Raw genomic sequence first — 24,123 nt, 5'->3', positions numbered from 1 at the left:
GAAGATGTAAGTCTGGGTCTGTGCAGTAACTCTGCTCTTGTTCGAAAGCAAAAGAAACTTTCCAGAGGCGGACAATGTCAGATCTGTGTGTGACTCATCCAGCGTGCCATTCAGATGTAGCAGCTCTGCAGTGTCTGAGTCACCATGCAGCAGGGACACAGTGAGGAGGAGTGCGAGGAAGGAGGGCGAGCCGACAGTTAACAAAGCGAGTCGGTAGGGCATAAAAAAATTAGGATTATTCATTTCATTAGCTCAATAAAGTCTCAGAAGTGATGTTGTCCTTCTGTTGATGCTGTGTCAATTTAACGAGCTGATGAAAGGTTTATGACTTCAGGTTTGGCAGACAATGCAGTCAAAGGCATTTCAGCAGTCCCCTTGTTCATGTTAGGAACAGCGTCTCAGGCTTGGATATGAACAAGACCGATGGCCCATGGCCTGTATTTGAATAGTGCCTTCTGAGGCAGTGGCCCCTCAATTTTGGAATTCTCTCCCAGAATTTCTAAGGGCCACACAATCTGTGGAGCTTTTCACAAAAGGCCTCAAGACCTTTTTTTTTAAACAGGCTTTCTAGTGCACAATGACTTATTGAGTGTTTTACTTTATTTTGTTGCTTTTACTTATTGTTTGTATCCACTGTAATGACTTTTTAGATGGGTTTTATCTATTTCTGGGGACTGTTTTTATTTTCCATGCTTGATAGTATCCTGAAATTTTAACTGTTTTTAACTAGCTGTGTACCTTATACCTGTCCCCTATACTCTGTAGCACTTTGAGATTACTTCTGTAATGTAAAGTGCATTATAAATAAAATGTATTATTATTATTATTATTACAACCCCCCAAGGCGCTTCACAATCACCCATTCACACACACACATTCATACGCTGGTGGAGATGAGCTACAATGTAGCCACAGCTACCCTGGGGGCGCACTGACAGAGGCGAGGCCTGCCGAGCACTGGCGCCACCGGTCCCTCCGATCACCACCAGCAGGCAAGGCGGGTTAAGTGTTTTGCCCAAAGACACAACGGCAGGATTTTCTGGTCGGAGCCAGCATTGAACCTGCAACCTTCCAATTACTGGACAACTCGCTCTACCTCCTGAGCTGCTGCTGTCCCATTATGATGGCCACAGTGATTCTTTCAAGAGTAGTTTATGTGGAAATTTTGGCTCAGTTTTAAATGAGCTATCTTCAGTACCGGAGCAAACTGATGCTGCGTCACACTTACTTAGGTAATGTAATGATGGAAGTTGCAGATAAAAGCAATGAGAAAATAATATAAACGCTGGATAATCAATGGTAAAGTAAAACAAATGTAGTATGAAAATGGTCCTTCCACTTTCACTAAGTGTCCAAACACCCTCTTCCTTTTAGTGACGGGTGCGGTTAGTGTCGGTGAAGTTAAAAAAACACTTGTTTCAGCGAATCTAGCAAGAAAAACAGGAAGAACAGTTCATTTAAAGAACGTGGTAGTTTTCCTGTCAAATGAGACATTACTGCTGCTGAAATCTTTGACTCCAGGTTATAAGAATGATGTGTTTACTGTACCAAACACTCGATCAGAGAATCCTTTCAGAATTAAGAGTGAGGTGAGGTACAGAATGTCAGAATTGGAACACTGCATCAAGGTGAGGTACAGATGTCAGAATTGGAACACTGCATCAAGGTGAGGTACGGATGTCAGAATTGGAACACTGCATCAAGGTGAGGTACGGATGTCAGAATTGGAACACTGCATCAAGGTGAGGTACGGATGTCAGAATTGGAACACTGCATCAAGGTGAGGTACAGATGTCAGAATTGGAACACTGCATCAAGGTGAGGTACAGAATGTCAGAATTGGAACACTGCATCAAGGTGAGGTACAGATGTCAGAATTGGAACACTGCATCAAAGTGAGGTGCAGAATGTCAGAATTGGAACACTGCATCAAGGTGAGGTGCAGAATGTCAGAATTGAAACACTGCATCAAGGTGAGGTGCAGATGTCAGAATTGGAACACTGCATCAAAGTGAGGTGCAGATGTCAGAATTGGAACACTGCATCAAAGTGAGGTACAGAATGTCAGAATTGGAACACTGCATCAAGGTGAGGTACAGAATGTCAGAATTGGAACACTGCATCAAGGTGAGGAACAGAATGTCAGAATTGGAACACTGCATCAAGGTGAGGTACAGAATGTCAGAATTGGAACACTGCATCAAGGTGAGGTACAGAATGTCAGAATTGGAACACTGCATCAAAGTGAGGTACAGATGTCAGAATTGGAACACTGCATCAAAGTGAGGTGCAGAATGTCAGAATTGGAACACTGCATCAAGGTGAGGTGCAGAATGTCAGAATTGGAACACTGCATCAAGGTGAGGTGCAGATGTCAGAATTGGAACACTGCATCAAAGTGAGGTACAGAATGTCATAATTGGAACACTGCATCAAGGTGAGGTACAGAATGTCATAATTGGAACACTGCATCAAGGTGAGGTACAGAATGTCATAATTGGAACACTGCATCAAGGTGAGGTACAGAATGTCAGAATTGGAACACTGCATCAAGGTGAGGTACAGAATGTCAGAATTGGAACACTGCATCAAGGTGAGGTACAGAATGTCAGAATTGGAACACTGCATCAAGGTGAGGTACAGAATGTCAGAATTGGAACACTGCATCAAGGTGAGGTACAGAATGTCAGAATTGGAACACTGCATCAAGGTGAGGTACAGAATGTCAGAATTGGAACACTGCATCAAGGTGAGGTACGGAATGTCAGAATTGGAACACTGCATCAAGGTGAGGTACGGAATGTCAGAATTGGAACACTGCATCAAGGTGAGGTACGGAATGTCAGAATTGGAACACTGCATCAAGGTGAGGTACAGAATGTCAGAATTGGAACACTGCATCAAGGTGAGGTACAGAATGTCAGAATTGGAACACTGCATCAAGGTGAGGTACAGATGTCAGAATTGGAACACTGCATCAAGGTGAGGTACAGATGTCAGAATTGGAACACTGCATCAAGGTGAGGTACAGAATGTCAGAATTGGAACACTGCATCAAGGTGAAGTACAGAATGTCAGAATTGGAACACTGCATCAAGGTGAGGTACGGAATGTCAGAATTGGAACACTGCATCAAGGTGAGGTACGGAATGTCAGAATTGGAACACTGCATCAAGGTGAGGTACAGAATGTCAGAATTGGAACACTGCATCAAGGTGAGGTACAGATGTCAGAATTGGAACACTGCATCAAGGTGAGGTACAGAATGTCAGAATTGGAACACTGCATCAAGGTGAGGTACAGAATGTCAGAATTGGAACACTGCATCAAGGTGAGGTACGGAATGTCAGAATTGGAACACTGCATCAAGGTGAGGTACGGAATGTCAGAATTGGAACACTGCATCAAGGTGAGGTACAGAATGTCAGAATTGGAACACTGCATCAAGGTGAGGTACAGATGTCAGAATTGGAACACTGCATCAAGGTGAGGTGCAGAATGTCAGAATTGGAACACTGCTGCTTGACCGAAAACGGCGATGCACATACTCTGTAGTACAAATCTCCTCCACCTTGTGGAGATGTTTCCACAGACTACCTAAATTCTTTGTATCTTTTGCTTTGAGTTTTGAATCACTCCATTGATGTGCATGTCAGTGTTTTCCTGCAGAAACATCGATGCACTGATGCCAGTCACACATGTTTGAGGCTTAAATTCATGTTCTAGAATTCAAATCTAACTCTGAAACATTTGGTAAAGGGGAAAAAGTGTCCACAGTGACATCACATGCATCTTTTAAGAAATGAAACAGATATTGTCATTATGTGCTCAGCTGTTACTGTGAATCAGTTTAAAACAATAAACTTTTTTCTATCGGTAAAAAAATCCCAGACAATAAATCTTTATTTAGCTCAACCTGGTAAAACTAGCATGAGTTGCAGCTTTACATTTCTGGTTCTCCTGTGAAAACGTGACACTCTTCTGTGATCTCTTTGAAGCAAACATCAGAGGCAGCGTCTGCTGTTTTTTTTATCCCATTTTTTTGTTTGACCCTTTTTCTCCCACACCAATTGCCCCACAGTGTCTTCTCTCACTGGCTCAGCCCTTTAAAGTATCTCATATCCATATTTTATCACTCAGCAGCACAAAACATACAGCTTCATGAAATGCAAATCTGCACCATTATCTTCTTGTTAAAATTAGCTTAATAGCAACAACAGCAAAGGTTGACTGTCTGGACGCATGCTTGCAAACTCAGAGTGCTTTCTGCTGCACAAGAGAAGTAATTGCCGGCAATTTTAAAGCAATCTCCAACCCTAATGGGTAAATTGCAGGATGCACAAAAGGGGCTGGTGCCGAGCCATTCGCAGGGGCAATTACAGTAAATAGTTTAACTTGAGATAATAAGAGGCCTGTTCAGCAGACTGAGTGTTTATCAAATGTTTTTATCGGGGTTGTTATTGTTGAACACAAGTGACAGCCGTGGTGGATGGATTGATCGTGACCGGTGATAAGGGTGGGTGTACGGACACCTCGCTCTAACAAAAGAGCAGACTGACCCTGTTCCTGTTGCAGGATCTCTCTATCAGACGTGTGGCATCGCTGCAGCACAGGAAATCAGGTGGACATGAAGTGGAGATGAAATCAAATCAATAAAACATCAGAAAAAAACGGGTGTAGTTCTGTTTTTTTTATGTTTCATGTAGAAAATGCTGTAATAGATGCATCAGTGAGTCACAGTGAAACCCCTCCCCCATCTCTCACTTTTTAATGAGATTTGGAGCGTGTTTGTCACCCCACTGTGAAGCCATCAGGGACGGGGAGAAGGACAAAAGGAAGCCTGATGCTCGGGGTTTAGGGAACACCCCTCCCTCACCCCGCCGCACGTGCGCTCACACACACACACACACACACACACATCTATTGCCAGCTCCCATCTGGTGACGGGGCACTAAGAGACGAGGCTGAATAAGATCCTGCCAGCGTGCATGTCCGTGCACATAAATAGACTTTAGCCTCAGCGCCAATAACTGGAGAAAAATGCATCCTCTCTCCTCCCTCGTCTCATGTAATCCTCTGTTAAGAATCAATTTGAGTTGCAAATTTTAGTTTATCTCAAGAATAAAAACAACAAACCCTGAAGAATTTGTTACAGTATCTCGAAATTAACCTTATTTCTGCCATCGTCTGTCCAAATGTGGCGGCGTTTTTTCTGAATGACTGCATGCTTCCTTTTTGAAGAAAACAAGCGCAGCTCATTCATATCAAGAGCTGTAAATATTGGATTGTGCCTGGTCCACCACAGGTCGAGGTTAAGTAGATTGCAGATCTCTCAGCTCTCTGCACACAGTCTTGCATCATAACTTGTGTTTAATTTTTGTCAGACGAAGGAGACTTTATGGTTTCCTAATATTAGCTCGCCTCGCCCTAGAGGCTCTCCCTCGTGACGAACTGATGACGCACTTCCTGTCACGGTGATGGGAGTCACATGAGTAAGGAAGGTAGGTGTGAGGAGGAGGAGAGCGGTGGCTATAGTGTTAAAGTCCAGTGTGTAGAGCCAATCATGCTTCCCTGACTTGTGCAGGAGGTGGAACTTTCTACCGTGTTCCAAACCAATCCACTCTAGTCTGGTTTCTGTTGTGAGGGAATCGTGACCCAGAGGTTGTGCAGATGTGTGGCTTGTAGAATGGAATCTGAACGAAGAGTGGTCTCATCTGGATTCCGCACATCTATGCTCTGACCGTGCCACGCTTTGATCCTTCACTGAGCACCATGGACAGCTCACATGTGGGTGTGTGTGACTTCAGAAAGCACGAGCTTACTGTTTTAAATCCCGAAAGGAAAAACAGGAGCGGCTTTAATGGTGGTAGTCTAGTGTTTGAAATGTGTTCAAGCGTTTGGATTAATATGTGATCGCTGTGCTTTTAAATCAATATGATGTTTCATCATCTTGCGTCCCCGCTCAGAGGTGCTGCAGGCAAAATGTGCAAATCAGGTCCTTATTTATGAGCCCCACCTCAGAGACCAGAGCACCAATATGGTCCCAGCCCCTCCCCGAGTCATTAAAGACTGATTCTGGTGTCAGCTTCCCCTCCCTCAGATCCCTGGAGGCTGCACACACCTGCCCCCCACCCAGATTTGAAAAGTCACTTAAGATGCTCAACATATGCGTACTCATTCTCTGGTTCAGCATCCATGCTGTCGCACATCCACATGCTGGATTCATGTATGCATGTATGTATGATGCAAACGTAAATGTGTAAAGTTGCTCGTTTCTGCAGGAAATCAACTTGAGTTTTTCTCTTCTCGTTTTGTTTTAGCAAAGCATCTGCAAGTTTTCTTTTTTTTTTTTCTTTTTCAAAGATTGACGGTCAGAAAGGGTTACGGGTCACCTCCCCCTCTTGTACCAGAGCAGCATGATGGTTAAGCCTGGTTGACTGTGAGAAAACACCATTTAGGGTTGACTGGTAACACATTTATTGGGCTTGTCAAATTAACTAGAGCAGTGAACTGAGACAGGAGAAGAGTCACAATAAGCACACACACACACACACACACACACACACACACACACACGTATTTTTTTTTTTTACCATCACCTGATCTTGGAGTTCTGCATCAATCAGACACAGATCTCTGAGTCACCTTCGGCTTTCACAGCCCCTGCAGTGCGGCTTGACATCCGCCCGGCTTGTTAGCGCCGAGAATGAAGTGTGACGTTTATTTCACTGAAACTGTAATTTCAAATAAAATGACTTTGCAAATATACACAAAACACAATAAATACAGTAATTAATTAAAATATTAGGACTAATAGTTTAGCTGTGTAGATAGTGAATGACCCAAGGGGACTGGTTCAAAGACAGCAGCAGCATCACAAAAAACAAAAATAGCATTTGCACTGTGCTGCTTATTATTTTTTGCACATTTCATGATGCACTAACAAGAAAATGTGCAGATCTGCAAGCTTGCAGTAAAACGGTGCACACGGAGAAATTGTGCATTGTAATGCTTTAAAAATAAAGCAGCTGCAGCAGAAATATCCTCATTTTTTCTTACTTGTATTTATTATTACTATTTTATGATGTGCCTAAAACGATGGGACACACGTTGGTCTCCTCCCTTGTGATCGGAGCGTAGGGACCGTGTCTGTTGTGATGTGTGTAGCATTACCAAAAAAGATGCTATTACAGCCCTGAAGACAAATCTCCCTACACAGACGTGAAGGTCTGACTTGATTTGATGTGTGGGATCATTCAGAACGATCCAAGCTGAGACGTGACCCCTCCACCAGGACCTGTTAAAACTGCACTGAGATTCAAGACTTCAGAAGAACTTTTATCAGAGCTTATTCTATTTCTAAGAGCAGAGAATCAAACAGCTGACTGACCAGACGCACCCGCTGGACTCTTCATCCTCTTTCTGCTTTAATAATAAATAAAACATTTAAAAGTAACTACCAGCTAATAAATATTCAGTTCATTGAGTGAAAAAGTAAATATTCTGAGTATTTTGTTATAGTAAATAATTAGATTTTGTGAGTTTATTCATCACATAATTCAAAGAATATCAACTAATCTGGTAAAAATGGTAAATGGTAAATGGCCTGTATTGATATAGCGCCTTCTAGAGTCCTGGAACCCCTCAAGGCGCTTTACAATCAGTCATTCACCCATTCACACACTGATGGTGATGAGCTACGATGTAGCCACAGCTGCCCTGGGGCGCACTGACAGAGGCGAGGCTGCCAAGCACTGGCGCCACCAGTCCCTCCGACCACCACCAGCAGGCAACGTGGGTTAAATGTCTTGCCCAAGGACACAACGACAGCGACAGACTGATCGGGGGCTCGAACCTGCAACCTTCCGATTACGGGGCGAGCACCTAACTCCTGTGCCACCGACATGATCAGTTTGTGTTATACTGAAGATGGAAATCACCTGATATACGTTTTAGGAAGCAATTTTTATAATTTAAAATAATCATCTTCATATTTTATCTAACAGGTTTTACACGTCCTGCCAAATTGTGAGCAAGATTTCATTCTGAGGCCTTCTTCTCCAGGCTCTGATTTCCAGTTTTGTTTATTTTCAGGTTCTGTGATGAAAGTTCATCAAAAATATGTGGAAGAAAGAAAAAGGGTGAGAAATCACCTTCAAATAGCTCAATAAGTGCTCCTCCTCCCTCCCGTCTCCATTAGGAGGTCAGTAGAGTCGATACGACCAGCCGAACTCTGGGGACTGACCTCATTGATTTCACTGATGGGGAAGTAGAGCAGCCATTAACAGAGCACTTCCTGTTGCCTTTGGAGCGTCTCAGACTCGCTCTGCTGGGATATTTACCTAATGACATCACCACAACTTGTTTTTAATTTCCTTGTTGTGATTTATCAGCACTTTCCTGCAGTAAAAACATCATTTCTGAATTCATCCTTCATGCTTTCTGGGATATTTTTCACAATAAAACAAATAATTGAAGCCTAACGCTCAGTTTTTGCTTCTATTCCGACCACATTTGTTTGTGATGAAGCTTTTTTCGATCCTTCATTACTGACTGTGCATTTGAAATATTTAGTGGAACACTGAAGGAGGCAGACATCTCCCTGAGGGGAACAATAGATTAAATTGGACAAGGATGTGAGTCCAAAAATAAACAAACACACGAAAAGATTTACAGCATGAAACAACGTCCACTCATCGTACGTCCTTTAATGTCATCTGATGCTTTGCATGTCTGCACTTGTCCGTACAAATACTAAGAACAAACACGGATCTGTTCATTTTTTTTATCAAAAAAGAAATAGAATATTTCATTTTGACATCAACAAACCTCTCCATGTACACAGCAACAGAAGCCATAGAATCACACTGTAACTTCAGAGGCACAAAAACAGGAAACGTCTCACTATTTCAGGTTGGTCGTTTGTCCAAACCGCAGGTTTAGATTTGATCCAAAATGTGGGTGAAAAGGGTGACAGTGAGATGCTGTACAGGAGGAGAAACGTGTGTGTGTGTGTGTGTGTGTGTGGGGGGGGGGGGGGTGACAGCCACAGAATCAAAGACACAAGTCCAGCTAAATGCAGATAGGGTTCGGGTTAGGACAGCAGCACAGTGAGGAGCACATCAAAGAACAAAAACAAGAACATGAAGAAGAGCGTCCACCTCTCAGATGGAGCTCTTGTTATCATTCTCATCTGGTGAGCAGCCCTGGCACGAACGTCTACGCCGTTGGTGTTGGACTCTATTACTAGTTCTTTGTACATATATATATATGTATATATGTATATTTATATTATTTTTTTCTACATTTGTTATCACAAAAGACACAACTTTGAAAAAAAAAATTTGTGAAACAAAAACCATCCATGACGTTTGAACAGAGCTGTTACTGAAGGTTTATTGCTTTGTACACCGAGTCATGTTCGGTACCATGAGCACGCTGCAGGTTCTGCGGGTCAGAACCACGCTGCTGGTGGCCTGTTCTGCCTCAACATTATTGGACTTTCAGCTAAAACAAAGCTTGATTTCACCTTTGGTTGCAAACAAATTGAAACAACGGTAACAGTTTCTGACACAACGACAAAAGGCCAAATAAAAAGAAACAGATGAACGAACAACACGTTTTACTTGTCCCATGCATAAATACACACCCACACAAATCTAGTCGTTACAGCTCTCCACAGAAGCGTGGTCAATTAAACGTTTAGGCCCCCGTCAGATCTCCTCGGTGTGAAAACAGAAAGTGTAATCCTGGTGGGTTTAGTTGCTTCATTCCACACAAGTAGTCTTTTATTGTGATTTATAAAATTCTCCATTCATTAATGGAAAAACAAGTCATTGCACACACTGAATAAAATGTCTTATTTATGCAACATAGATGTAATCAAATATAAAACGCTTGTTTGGGAATGTTTGAAACTTTGATTATTTTGTTTAATCAGAAATGATTAATCAGAAATATTTAATCTGAAAGATTAATCAGAAAAACAATTTTTTCTGCCTCTTTTCAAAAAATTTTATTTGCTGTTGGCAGCATTCACACAAGGAGAACAAAGAAACCAGAACCAGACCCCATTAGAATATTTGGTAACACTTTACTATAAGGGTCCCATTATTAACATTTCTTAATGCATTATTAAGCATTAATAATCAAAGGTTCCCTTCATTAACGTTCCTGATAACTATTTAGTGTCCTTAAGGTTAGGATAAAGGGCCGGGTGTGTGTGTCTGCTTAGTAATGCATTACTTAATATTGACATTAATATTAACTAGTTGTTAATACTTTATTTGATATTTTATTTAAGGCTTAATAATGCATTAAGTAACAGTAATTAATGGACCATAATTGTAAAGTATTACCGTTTTTTTCCTAGTGTCATTTGTCACGAGGTTTTACATCAAAACCAATTTTCTTTTCTCTGTTACACAAATAATTAAACAAATACATCAGAAATCTACAAAAATAAAGTTTGGGTTGTTAATACTCAAAACGTAGACATCAAGAGATGTGACTGATTGGGCAGATTAGCTGGATGTTTATAAAATCTTTTGTTTCCGTGAGCTTTATGCGCACCAGCTCATCTAATGGCTCATTCCACTGATATCCCTGCTTAAAAAAAGACAGTTTAGAGCTTTATGATTGGGTTTATGTGGAAAAGTGAAGCCTTAACCTGTAGTAGAAAGTTGTTTGAATCATTTCAGTTTGGGAAAGTTGAGGTTAGTTAGCTAATGAGCTAAAGGCCACTTTGAGTGAAATGCTAGAGGATTTATGCCATCCTAAAGCAACATAAAAGATCTGTTCATGCTAACATGTAGTTTTACTTTAAGCTAGCAGCTGATAACAGCTGGAAGATCTGAAATGAACTAAAGATGCGCGAGCTACACTTTAGAATGTTTGGATTGAAGACTGTAGTTATCCAGTTTGGTCACTCAGTGCTTGCATCTGAAAACAAAACTATTGAACTAAATAGATGGACTTTTTTTTAAATGCATGTAAACACATTAGTCTGAAGGTGAACTGGTTCTAATCATGCTGAAACACCCTGATAATAGGGAGCCTAAAGTTTGGTTTTTGCTTGATGCGTCCGCGAGGTTCGCACGGCTCCGTGCGGCTAAATTGCATCATTTTAACAGCCACATCCCTCCACCGCGCCTCCGCACGGTCCAAACTTTCCGCATCGCACACCTAGGAAATTTTCTAACCTTGCGGACAGTCGAACACGGAAAAACATGGCGGACTGGAAAGAACTAGTTATGGCAGAGGTTCTTAAATACAGACATTTGTATGATTCAGCTCTCAGAGATCACCGTGATCAACATGTTGTTAATAATTCTTGGAGAGAAATAGCTCGCACTGTCGGAAAAGACGAGGACGCTGTTAAAAAATGCTGAAATGCCATGTTGTAAACAGTAATTTTTACTTCTACTATGGTGTAGTGTTGGATGCATGCCATAGAGCTCCATGCTGCCCCCTACAGTTTGGGAAAATATTGGCTCACCGCAGAGACAAGCCGCATGAACCATAAACGCTGCAAGTTGTGAAGCGCGTTCCATCCGTGAACCGCATCACCAAGCGGAAAGTAAATGCGTCAAGCATAAACCAATCTTAAGTCTCCTCCCTTTCCGGTCAGCTCACGGGTCCCCAGAAGAATGAAAAAAATGATAAATGCAATACCGCGGGGCTAAAAAAGCTATTTTCTGATAAAATTAAGTAACAAAGTGTGTTTTGTCCACGCTAGTCACATACTTTGAGATTTATCAGTTTGTAAAAGTTTGTAATTAGCATGACTACAAATAGGATGTAGGTACGTCGCATAATCTCCTCTTCCCTAGCGTAGCTGCTACTCACCACACGGTGAGATTTATGGTGGTTCTTTCTTCCTGAAAGAAGCATTTGAAGTTTGCTGAACTTACAGCCATGTTCTTTCAGTTTTCCCCGTGTCTGGTTTGATGACGTCACTTTCGTGATGCACATTTGTAGTCCTGCTCTTATTTCACACAAAACCTAAAATAACATGTCTCCCGTTTGAAAAGAAGTGCTTTCTTGGTATCAAAATGCGTCTTTACAATTCACATTCATTATATGTGAAATCCATGGCACATAAACACGCGGAATTAGAAAATAACGTTTTTAGCTTCACTGACTTGCGTTCATTTTTTTGTTCTTCCGGGACCCATGGTGCGGAAGTAGACGGGCGTGGCTTAGGCTCCCTATGCAGTGGGAAACCGACTGCACCTACATGTAAACGGCTCAGTCGAGCTGGTACCAGTAGGTTCCGGAAGTGAAGAGACCGTGGAAGTGGTCTTCCCATAACATTAGTGATGGGATTTATGGCTCTTACATGGGAGCCGTTCATTAGTCGATCGTTTACCTCAATTCAGTTCAAATTCCATTAAATTCAAAAATACTTTAGTAATCCCAGAGGGAAATTGATTGCTGTAGTAGCTCAGAATAATAATAATAATCAAGTTGTCATAGAGTTGTTGTATAGTTGTTGTATGTTTCCATTTAAAAGACTGGCTCCTTTGAACGAAGTGAAGCCAAGAGAGCGGTGGGTGGGGTTTGAGCGGGTGCGCTTTACAGACTTCCGGGGAGGTTTGTTGCCGGAAGACAAGATGAACGGCTCTCTACAGGGACTCGGCTCTCATCATTCACTTTGAAAACCCATTCAAAAGATCTGATTTGTTCATGAACGTCACATCACTAGATGATATTATCACCACAAAGTAACACGTGTAACACCATGAAACGGTACACTATGTACCAAAAGAGCTGTGCTGTAGTGTTGTTCTCCTCCATTCCTTCGGCATATCCTGTTTTAACTTCGTGTCACGCCCGCCGGCATTTGTTGACTATCTGTGTTGCTATAAACTAACCTGGAAGAATGTCGACACAACGGGTTCATGTCGCCACCTACTGTACCGGAGTGGAACTGACTTCATTTGAGAGTTTGGGTGTCTGATGTAAATATGAACTAGGATAAAGGCTCCAAATGGATTACTTTAAATCGACCTAGATGCACACGTAAATGTACTGAGTCACTAGTGGTTATTCAGCTGGTTAGTTTGATTCAAAACATTATTTATTCTCCAAACTCAGATCCTTCAGAGAACCATCTACCACTTTTTAACAAATCTCAGTGTAAAAACTCTCAACCGTCACTTTCAACGCATTTTAAATATATTTATCTCACTTTTCTGCATCTGACCAAATCCCGATACCAGTCTGTTAATTCCTATCGTTTTAGCATTGCACAAACCCTTTCTGAAGGCCATATTTCACTATTAGCATCATGGTCCCTTAAATCATAAATTCATATTTATATATTTAAACATAAATATTTTATTTTTGATTAAAACAAATCTTTTTTTTTTGTATTGAAACAGCCAGACTTTTGGTCACTTGGCAGTATTATGTAAAATAAAAAACGTGATTGCACTTCACTGGTGAAACGTGATGATGTAGAAGTCTCTGCTGAGGGCTGCAGACGTGCACGGGTACTGCAGTGATGACGCGTGACATCATGCGTGTTTAACGTCATCATGTGTTGAGCGTCACCTCTTTAATCTAGGTCAATTACAGACAGACATCAGTGATAAGAAAACAAACAAAAGCGTATTTTGAAAGGACACAGTAGTTACAGTACGCTCTAGATGGTGTTTCCAGGGCAGCCATGTTGGGCTGTAATCTGACCTATGACCATCAACTCTGATGGGCTTTCTTCTAGCTGATCCTGCAGGCTTCAAAGTGAACGGGAAGTATCAGCCGATGGAGTGAAAATGATCACGTTTACACACGATTGCACTCCAAATAAATATATCTATTATCAATATGCATATTAGTACATTTACCTACTGCCAATTTGATATGTGCTACACCTCTATTCATCATTATTTTATATATTCATATATGTCGGTCATTTTTACATTGAGTTGATAATTTTTTAGTTTTTTAAGCATTTGTAGAATTTGTGCAAACAATACAACAATGGATTGTAGCTTTTTCTCATTTTTTGACAATCTCATGGCTAAAACTGATGCACAAAGAGGAAAACAAGTCAGCTTATGCGTGGGTGACTTTGTGTGGTTTTTTTTTTTTTTTTTTGGTCTAAGAATACCCCTCGTCCTGCCTGTATCCGTAACCTCCTTCTTGTGCTTCCTCCTGTACGTACTCCTCTGTTTTCTCCCAGCCGGTGGCCCAGCCTCCGTTCACCTGCGTGGTGGCACCGTACGTTTTGGCAGGACCCCCAAAAGCAGCGTAACTCTGGTTGATGTCGCCCGTCTCTTCTGCCAACTCGTCTTCGTCGATAAAGCCGCATTTCTCCTCGCTGGTCAGCTCTGGGTCGGCCCAAGGCTGTTTCTCTCCAGATGCAAAGATCCCGTAGAACACCACCCCTCCGTAGTGAACCAAGGAGGCTATCAGGAACACATACTGCCACTCCTCTCGAGTCTAAAAGGAAAAAAGTTCAATTGTTTGTTATTGTTTAGAAATGGTGTTATCAGCTGTGCAGATTCTTACCTAAACAAGCAGTTTACCTAAGGAAAATCATTTGTGTATAGGTGGCCTTTGAGTTTAGTTGTTTTGATTTTTTGATATTTGAAAAATATGAAATCATTGACGGAGTTACTGGTTCATGAGATCATGTAGAGTGTGTCATATTAAGGTTCAACACCTCAAATAATTGAGATATTTCAATGAAAACATAGTCCTAAGTCCCGCGTGTGTGCTACAAATAAGTTTCAGTTTAGAAGGGGAACTGTGCAGTTTGGGCTTGCTTTGAGCACCTCCTAGTGTCCGTTTATGGAACCGAAACCAAAATCTATCTCATCGCTGTGCGTTTATCTTTTTAACGCTTTAATCTAACAGCTGAACATCTTCACTGATGTCTACAGCAGTGATTCATCACCAAATGAAACAAATAAGCTGTGTTCATGATCTAAAACATGCTAGAACCAGACTGCAGCGCCAGGTGTATTAGCTCAAATTTTTTTTAAGTCCAACAGAATGGACCAGCAATTCTAACATTGCAAATGAAACAATCTTGCCACACACGGCGATAGGGGTGGTCATTTCTTAACCCTGTAAAAGGTCATTTTAGCACATACTGGCTCAAGAAAAGGATTTAAAAATATGAAAAAGTTGCAAAGTATCCCTTCAGTGCTGGATCTGGCATCAACTCATCATCATGTTGTTGTTGTCAGCGATTCAACATGTTATTGAGAATAACCCAGTTGAAGAATAGACTAGTGATTCTATAGTCACTGTCCTGCATCAGGTGTGTTGGAATGGTTACTGGACTGCATTAAATGATTTTGTATTAAATGATAGGAAAACTTCCTTCAGTGAAGTCGTTTTTAGAATAAAACAAGCTAAATAAACCAGGGTTTTGTGTGTTTCCTCTTTTCTTAGTTCATTTACACTTTACACCGTCCTGCAGGTTTTGTCTTCAAGCTGAGTCAAATGAACAGATGCTTCAGCTGATGTTTACATGCAGGCGGGGTTGAGTCAGATGTGCTGAAGCCAGACTAAATCTAAAACATGCAGAAAGAGATCCTGAAGGGCCAGAACTTCCCACCTCTGCTCCAGGTGATGGATTTGGGCCGTAACAAATGTTTGTTACCTGCTTTGTTCTAATCCTCTTTTAGTGTTCTCTGTGGTTGCTCATTTCCACTCAGCTGCTGTTTGGAGTTTCCTTTGGTATCTGTTGGGTTCTTGTAAGCATTTCTGTCCACGTTTGTTGTTTTTACCAAATCTATTTTTAGTCTAATACTATTTCTTCAATCTCCAAGACGGTGATTACGAGTCACGTTTAATCTCCATACCATTAAACCCCCAGGTCCATCACCAGCATACAGTCATTTAATTAGTTATTCCTAACGTGCCACAAAGCCAGCCATCATAATTCCGTTCATGCACCTCATTAACACATTTTATTTTGTTTGCTCTTTATCTGCCTACAGTTTTAAGAGGGTCTACGGGTAAAGTCACTTTTTCTTAATTGTTATCTTTGTCTTTTTGGACTTTTTTATGGACAGGATTTCGATTTTATACTTATTTTCATGATTTTTCGAGAAGCCTTCACCTTATTCTTTGTCATAGCACCAACGATCAGCGGGCACACCATCCCAGACAGAGTCCCAACTCCATTAGAGATGCCCATCAGGATGCTAGCATAGCGAGGAGCAATATCCAGGTGGTTCACGTTAAAACCTGTGCAGCGGAGCAAATGTAGCTGTAAAAATCAGAAAACCTGCTGACAAACAAGACCGGCTCACCAGCTGCTAAGTTTAGGGAGACAATGTGACAAAATGCAGAAAATAAAAATCCAAATTGGATGCAGCTGAAAATAACAGCAGCACAAACATCTTGTTGCAAAAATAAGCATCCACACATCCTCCTCCTCTTGTTTCTCTTCCTCCCCCCACTCTGGCTGCCTGAATGAGTAAGAGCCCTCGTGAGCTGCTGCTGCTGCTGCACACTCGCTGCCTGCCCGCGTTTCCCCCCGAGACCGCTAGCACTGAATTATTAAAAGCTCCAGCTAGGAGGAAGCTTTAGAATAAGAGGCAAGAAACTGATTCTGCACACAGACTCCTACATCCTCGGTGAACGGCATGACAAAATACAAAATTCATAATCGGGTGTCTAAAGGGGAAAAAATGCTGCTCAGACTATCAAATAAAAATGCATTAAACAATACCTTCATGTTTCCAGTCTTGTCATGATCTGAAATGTCACTGTACTGTGGATTGTTCCTCACCTGATATAGCAAATCCACTGAAGCCCACTGCAAGCACAAGGAAGGAAATAGCCACTCCTTTGCTGTGGGAATACCCGACCACCAGCAGCAGCGTGGCCTCCATGCCAAATCCTAGCAGTGACAGACAGAACGGGTCACACACGAGCACACAACACCCACAGGCTGCTGGTCAACGCGGTGCCAATTGAATTAGGCGCGATGCATTCTCCGCACTCAATTACGCCTCTGACAGATATGGGATCAATGTCCTTTCACAACCAATAAGTGCACTGAGATATGGAGCCCAAAGAGATGTTTTTAGGAGCAAAAGCATCTCTTCTGGTGACAAAGAGACACCAGGAAGATGATCAGCATGGATCTGACACATGAAAGTCACACCCTGTAGCTGTGCAGAAGAAAAGGTGAGGAAATCTTTAACTCATCCGCAGTTTGGTCATCTCACCTCCACAGTTCATGATTTTCCTGACAGTGGTCGTCGTCAGGATGTTCTTGCTGCGCAGGTGGTCAGCCAGCTGACCGCCGATGGGCACGATGATAGTCATCACTAAGTGTGGGAGGGCAGAGAGGATACCGACCTGCAGAAACAGGAAAACAAAAGCAGGAGTATAAGGAAATACACGAAGACAAGCACCGACACCTCTGAGGATCGCTTCACAGCTCACCTTACTTATCTCAAAACCAAACACTTCCTCAAAGTATGCAGGCTGGCTGATGAGCAGCAGGTAGAACGTCCAGCTCCTGCAGAAGTTTGCCACAATGATTGCATAGACAGGCATCGAGGTGAAGAACTTCCTCCAGGGCGTCTTAAACTTCTACAACAGATCACGACAAATGTGGTCAGTGGGAGGATTTATGCAACAGAGTTGCTGATGCTTGTTTCCCTCTCACCTCTGAAGGACCCATCAGCTTGGCACTTTCTCCAATACTCTCCTCAATGTAGCAGCGCTCCTCGTCAGTGATGGAGGGATGTTCAGCCGGGCTCTCGTAAGACACCAGGATCCAGAACATGTACCAGAAAATGCCAAAGCACCCTGTAGGAACAGAGCACCCGTCTGAGCTTTAGATAATCATGGCTGGACATCGTTTTGACCTCATGTGGAGAAGGTGTTGGCCATAAATGGCTCAGAGAACGGCAGCCAGACAGGACCGCTGACTGGATCCAGTCTACAGGGGAAGGATGGGGGGGGGGGGGGGGGGTTATTTATTGACGGAGCAAAACAACAGGAGAGGAAATCAATACCGAGTCTGACTGGATAAATCCATTTGACTTTCACTAGACTCTGACGACGTTTACCTAAAGCATTTATGTACACCCTGAATCGCAGCCTTACCGTAGACATAGAACACGGAAGACCATCCTGTGTACTGGACCAGGATCCCAGCCAGAGGCATCGCTATCACAGCACCAGCATAAGAACCTGACAGAACATGGAGCATATCTCAGCACACGCTCGGTTCTAGAGCTTTGATTTTTCTTTATTTCTTTTATTAATTCAGGTAATCATGTTTACCACAAAAAGAGAGGGTTGCCAGACGACTCCTCTCCAGAGGCGGCGCCCATTTGCTCCAGATACCATGGCAGGCTGGGTAGGTCACTCCCTAAACACACCAAACAGGAGTCCCCCATGGATGTGTGCTCGTGGTCTGATCATTTTTACTATTTTCTTGTTTGAGGGGAAACGTTTGCATCATTTAACCCACTAACAATTTAATTTACATCACAGCATGTTTCATAAATTCATGATAATCCATAGGAATTTTAACAGGAATGACCACTTTCAGCCCAACTGTTCCCAGGAACAAACAGCTCCAGGTCAGCCAACACAAGCAGAACGGTGGCTTTAAGCCACATATTCCAGGCTGTTTCATGTGTTTCACTGTCAAACCAGAGCTGTGTCTAAAATCTGCTGTTGTGTATCGAACAGGAGTGTCCTACAAACTGTAGTGGACCGGATCAATAAAGCTCATCTCACATTTCCTCGGGCTGCTGTAAAGCTCTGACACATCCAACCATTCTGTTCGTGATAGCCGTGAGAAAAAATGTAGCGCTGACTTTCCCTTGTTTGCAAAAAAAAATAAAATAAAATAAAGCAAATGTTTGGATGCCCTTACCTCCACCAGGCCTTGTAATATCCTGACAAATATGACACAGCCGTAGTGGACTCGAGCAGCAGAGGGGATGAACATGTTGAGGGTGGAGGTGAGGACAATGGCTGCCCCAAATACCCTGAAAACGTGAAACAATAAGAAAAAAAAACAATTAGATATAGTTGTATTGTGTTTTAATTAGTTTAATTTAGATTTGCCCTTTGATTTCTTTCAGTGACACTACAGGGTCAGTAAAGTCAGGCATAGGTTCTGATTGGCCTTCAGCCTTTGTCGTCACAGAAATAAATATTTGAAGCAGCAACGCCTCTTTGACAGTCTCACTGTCGCTTGGCAACGGTTCTCACCTCTGCTGGGGGGGGGGGGGGTCGTTTTTCATTTAAAAAATCTGTTCATTTCAAATTTGATCAGGGCCGAGGAGGAAGAAAAAAGACTGCTTGTGATTTTTGGGAATAACTTGTGTATTTTGACAACTTTAGACGTTATATAAGCTTTTTATTATTAAATAAATAATAACAGTAAAAAAATCTGTTTGGAAGATGTGTTTTATTATTATTGTTTGGTTTTTTTTTTGTCACGAGGCAGAAGGAAGTCATCAAGGCCAAGATGCTCTCCTGCCCCTCTCATCTGCTCGAGCCCTAATCCGTGGGAGATTATATTGTTGGGCACAAGATCAAATGATTCGATCACTCTCGTGCCAATCAAAAAAATGCGCATTTTACAAACCCACTGATGTCAAATAATAATCCACTGAATAAAGAAATCGGGTTTGTTCGTGGCTGCAGTTCGAGCCGTTTATCACAAACATTTCAAATCAAAGGAAATCATAATAATTGTTTCTTTTATTGATTACTGATTCATGGTTAAAGCGCACGAGGCAACGTGCTGCTTTAGGCCTTTAGGACGCATGTTTTTTTCCCTAACTGATCCAAAACAAACCAAATCCTAAAATAAAAACTCATGAGGCGGAAGTAACGTCATTAAAATGAGTGACGCAATGGCAGGGCACGTGCGTTTTTGGCGAGCAGAGCGGGTCTGATGTCCATGTCCAGAGAGACGATCAGATTAGACTCAGTCCCCCCACCCCCTCCTCACCCCTTTCACTCCCCCCAGGGATCTCATTAACAGGTGGCAGAAAACCCTGACACCATGGAGCTGCAACCCCCCCCCCCCCCCCCCCCCCCACTGCCTGTCTGTCTGTCTGTCTGTCTGCCTGTCTGTCGCCGTCCTGTTTCTTCAGTTTTATTCCCAGCTTTCTCCTCACGCACGAATTTTAGTTCCTTCCACATTGAAAAGGAAGGAAATCCAGAAACGAGCAGCTGTGGTCATCAGAGCATTTTGCTTCATCTCAACCAAACGCACAGATCAGAGTTTATTTGTGGGACTGGGGGTGGGGGGGGGGGGGGGGGGCACAGACCTGTTAGCTGCCAGCCTTGAGGAGATGTATCCTCCCGGGATTTGTGTCACGATGTAGCCCCAGAAAAAAGATCCATGGATCATTCCCACCGTCTCCGGGTCCCAGTTGAACTTGGCTTTCTGGTGGAGAACATAAAAAAAAAAAAAAAATTAATAATAATAATAATAATAATAATAATAATAATATAATTAATTAATTACATTAGAATGCATTGAAAAGTCACAGTGCATTTTATATATTCATGAAACATTAAAAGTGAAGGGATTGTTCTGAGAGCTGAAGGTTTTCTCTACATTTGATAAAAGCGCATAATCTGATAAATGAAACATAATAAGATACAATCATAAAGGATTTAAATACAGAGACGGACTTTAACACGATGGTGATGCTCTCTGTTTATTTTCTGGTGAACGAAAAAGCACAAAACACCTTCAACAGGCACAATTTAAAGTCAAATTCGCGATTTTCAGTCAGCACATAATTTAGAGACACTTTTTGGAGACGTGGGTTTTTTTATAGTATGGTCTATTTCCTTAAAAAATGCATAAGATGTGAATATTTTTCATCTAAATAATAAAGAAATTGCTTTATGATTTTAAGAATTGTGATCATTTGAACATTATTTAAAGGGCAGAACACAAACAGTCAATCTTATGATTCATGTAGGATTTTTTTTATGCAGCAGCAGGCCTTAAATAACCAGAGAGAAGAAAAAGATGTTTCTTGAGCTAAAATCGGAATGCTAATTCCTGCAGGATTTATGCACACTGTTGCGTAACAGCCGCGTCTGCCGGGGGTCCCACCTCCTTGATGATGATCTTGCCGTTCTGGTGGACTGTGCTGTTGTTGACCATGCTCACTATGGCCACGCCCAGGTTACACCGGATGCCGAAGGAGATGCAGAAGCCCAGACCGCTCATGATGGCGATGATGTAGCGGCGGGGCAGCCCGAAGCACGTGCAGTCGCACAGCGGGGGTTTCTTCTCCGCGGCCTCTCGGGGCCGCCCATCCTCCGTCAGCTCGATCACCTCTCCGGTCTTCTGTCTTCTCTCCATCACCCTGCAACAAGCATGCAAGTCAGGGAACCCCTGTCCACCACGTCCCCACCAGAGACGGACACCACATGGGGCTGCTAAAAATAATCTCATTCTGCAGATTTAATTTTCATAAAACGTTAATAATTTAGTTTAAATTGTCTCATTGAAGGTTTTAACCTCCCAATATCTGTTTCTTTTTTGTTCCAGCACCGTCACAGCACCCTATAGTGATGCTTCTGCTTTATTACAATCAAATATCTTGTTGAGGACACATGTTCAGGTATGAGTCAAGCAGCAAGAAAGGAAATCCGATGCAAAACTCCAAATAAAACGAATACCTCCAAGAGACATGTTAGAATAAAACAAAGGAGTTTTTTCGGCTTGTTTGCTGCCAAAAAGGAGAAAACCTGAGTGTTCCGCATTGCAGCAGCTGCTTACTTCCAGACTCATTAGCATTCAGGAACAGAACGTGCAGCTCCAGCCTGCAGACGCTGCATGGGCTTCCCTCAAACCCGATTTTTCCTCCAGGAAAATCAGATCTACCAGCATTTCAAATGCAAATCTCTGGATGCAAACTCATCCAAACGGTGCGTGTGGAGCGCACGTTCAGTGGGAAGCTGGGCGACAGATTCAGGATGATCGAAATTAAATCGAAAATGATGAAAACACCCTTGCGAATAAACGGAAGGCCTTTGTTTCAATGTTAAAAGATTCATAAAACTAAGAAATGTCAGATTATTTTATGTTGCATGAGCTCGAGACAAACACTGATGAATAAATCACGTTTTAAACGCTGTTTGGTAACATGAAAATGAGTCTTTTTTTCCCCACTTGCGCAGTAAAAAAATCCTGGAAATTGGAAATAAATAAACGTGTTTGTCCAAATCCGGCAAACAGTTTAAACGTGATAAATGTCACATGGTGCAGGTGAGACTTTAAACCTGGGCCTCCAGCTTCTGCTTAGGCCCCTGCAGCAGCGTCCTAACCCCGCACACACCACACACACGCATGCACGCGCGCACTGTAGATTACATAATTTCGTTCCTACATCCAGAGGCGTGACCACTGATTCTTATTAGCCTTTAAAACTCTAATAAGCGACAGGTGAACACGCATTCGTGTGTTGTTGGGGAAAATGCATGCATGCATTTAACATTATCCCCTCTGATTAAAATAAAAAACAAAAGAACCCGCAGGTACCTGTGAATCTGACCCAGGGTTTTCCCCGCGATCTCCTTCACCCCCGCCGTGGCTCTCATCTTGATGGACTCCATATCCAGTTTCTGAACGTCGGCTTGTTTTCTCTGGAGGTGTTTTACTGCCTCAGCATCGTGCCACAGCGCAGGATGGCCGACTGCAGCGGCTAACGGGAAAGCAGCAAACAAGGTGTGCAGAATGTGAGCCCAGAGAAGCGACGGCTCTAGTTTTAAACGCGACGAGAATTAAAAAATATATAAATGCAAACGAAAGCAGCTTGTCACAGAGACAGAAACTCAGAGGAGCCGTGCGCCTTCCTCCAGCAGCAGCAGAAGCAGCAGCTCTTCTCCTGCCACAGCAGCCGCGCAAAGTGCCATCACGGTGAAAAACTAAAAGCCGGCGTGAGGCTGACTTTGCTGTAGCCGTTAAAAAAGGGAAATAAAGAAATGTAATGCATAGAAAATAAAAATAACAATATAGAGAGGGAGAGAGGGAGAGAGAGAGGAAAGACGGGTTCGGGGGAGTAGATGCAATAAATAAAGGAGGCTGTCTGGCGTCTCCTGTGGAGAGCGCAGGTTCATCTGACGTCGTGTTCAGCACCGAGGTCAGCGACAGCAGCTGCAGCTCCGCGTCCAACATCTGGACTCATCTCTTACAACAGCATGGGTCAATTCTGCCTCTATCTGATAATTCTACGAGGTTTGGTGCAGCGTTCTTATTACAGACAAAGGAAACATAGTTAATTGCGTGTGTGTGTGTGTGTGTGTGTGTGTGTGTGTGTGTGTGTGTGTGTGTGTGTGTGTGTGTATATATATATATATATATATATATATATATATATATATATATATATATATATATATATATATATATATATATATATATATAAACACTTCTTGCAGCAAACAATTTATAATTCTTTTGTCTGTATGAATAGGAACGCTGCACCAAACCTCGTAGAATTATCAGTTTAAATTCATTTAAGAGACAAAAATAATAATAATACATCAAGGACACTAACCCTAAAACATGAAAGCATCAGCTCTCTTGAGGGCGGTGCTATGGAAACCAAATGAACAGAAGTGATCCCCCACCTCCTCCTCCTCCTTTTCTACCTCCTTCCAACAAGCTCCTCTTCTCCAGAACGTAGGAATCCATCAATAATTGAAATCTCTCTGCTTTTCTCTCATCACCCTGACAACCAAATCTAGCATGGGAAGCATCAGCTTCATTTAGAAGCATCGTTATCATCATTATTTATAGAATGGTGCGTAGAACTCACCTCCTGACATTTAGTATTGAAGCTGCATACAATGTTTATTAAAAAATAAATAAAATAATAATATTAATAGTATTAATATTATTATTATTATTGTTATTATCATCATCATTATTATTATTATTATTATTATTATTATTATTATTATTATTATTATTATTATTATTATTATTGTTGTTGTTGTTGTTATGTGCTAAAAATGCAGCTTTCATGATAATGAAGTCTAAAAAATAGGATCACGTGGAACTGCTCTTTTCTTTTCATTTGTGGTTGTATACTGCCATCTGGCGGCTAATAATGAAAGTGTTCCATCATTTTAATGTTTAGTCTT

At 42.0% G+C, this 24,123-nt stretch overlaps 1 protein-coding gene across 1 annotated transcript; it reads right to left on the bottom strand.

The window, feature by feature from the left end:
* Positions 1-14,076: 14,076 nt before the first annotated feature.
* slc17a6b (solute carrier family 17 member 6b) lies at positions 14,077-22,744 on the bottom strand. The gene is made up of 12 exons (XM_054732012.2): positions 22,517-22,744; positions 21,083-21,338; positions 20,280-20,398; positions 18,869-18,983; positions 18,268-18,355; positions 18,088-18,174; positions 17,645-17,787; positions 17,419-17,568; positions 17,199-17,331; positions 16,757-16,867; positions 16,082-16,209; positions 14,077-14,448 (listed from the first exon to the last, which is right to left on the bottom strand). The coding sequence occupies exons 1-12, from the start codon at positions 22,588-22,590 to the stop codon at positions 14,107-14,109; spliced, it is 1,746 nt and encodes a 581-aa protein (XP_054587987.1). The 5' UTR covers positions 22,591-22,744; the 3' UTR covers positions 14,077-14,106.
* Between the last annotated feature and the right edge of the window lie 1,379 nt (positions 22,745-24,123).

The sequence above is a fragment of the Nothobranchius furzeri genome, chromosome 9 (assembly GCF_043380555.1).
Source record: "Nothobranchius furzeri strain GRZ-AD chromosome 9, NfurGRZ-RIMD1, whole genome shotgun sequence".
NCBI lineage: Eukaryota > Metazoa > Chordata > Actinopteri > Cyprinodontiformes > Nothobranchiidae > Nothobranchius > Nothobranchius furzeri.
The sequence above is the reverse complement of the archived record's forward strand: the minus strand, read 5'-3'. Positions and strand labels throughout refer to the sequence as shown.

What these genes read in the sequence shown, in the direction of transcription:
- slc17a6b (XM_054732012.2), bottom strand. Translation starts at nt 22,590, where the DNA reads ATGGAGTCCATCAAGATGAGAGCCACGGCGGGGGTGAAGGAGATCGCG. An exon ending in TTCCGTGTTCTATGTCTACG is followed by an intron (nt 17,788 to 18,087) that starts GTAAGGCTGCGA and finishes CTGTTCCTACAG; the next exon opens with GGTGCTTTGGCATTTTCTGG. An exon ending in TTGGTTTTGAGATAAGTAAG is followed by an intron (nt 17,332 to 17,418) that starts GTGAGCTGTGAA and finishes CTGTTTCTGCAG; the next exon opens with GTCGGTATCCTCTCTGCCCT.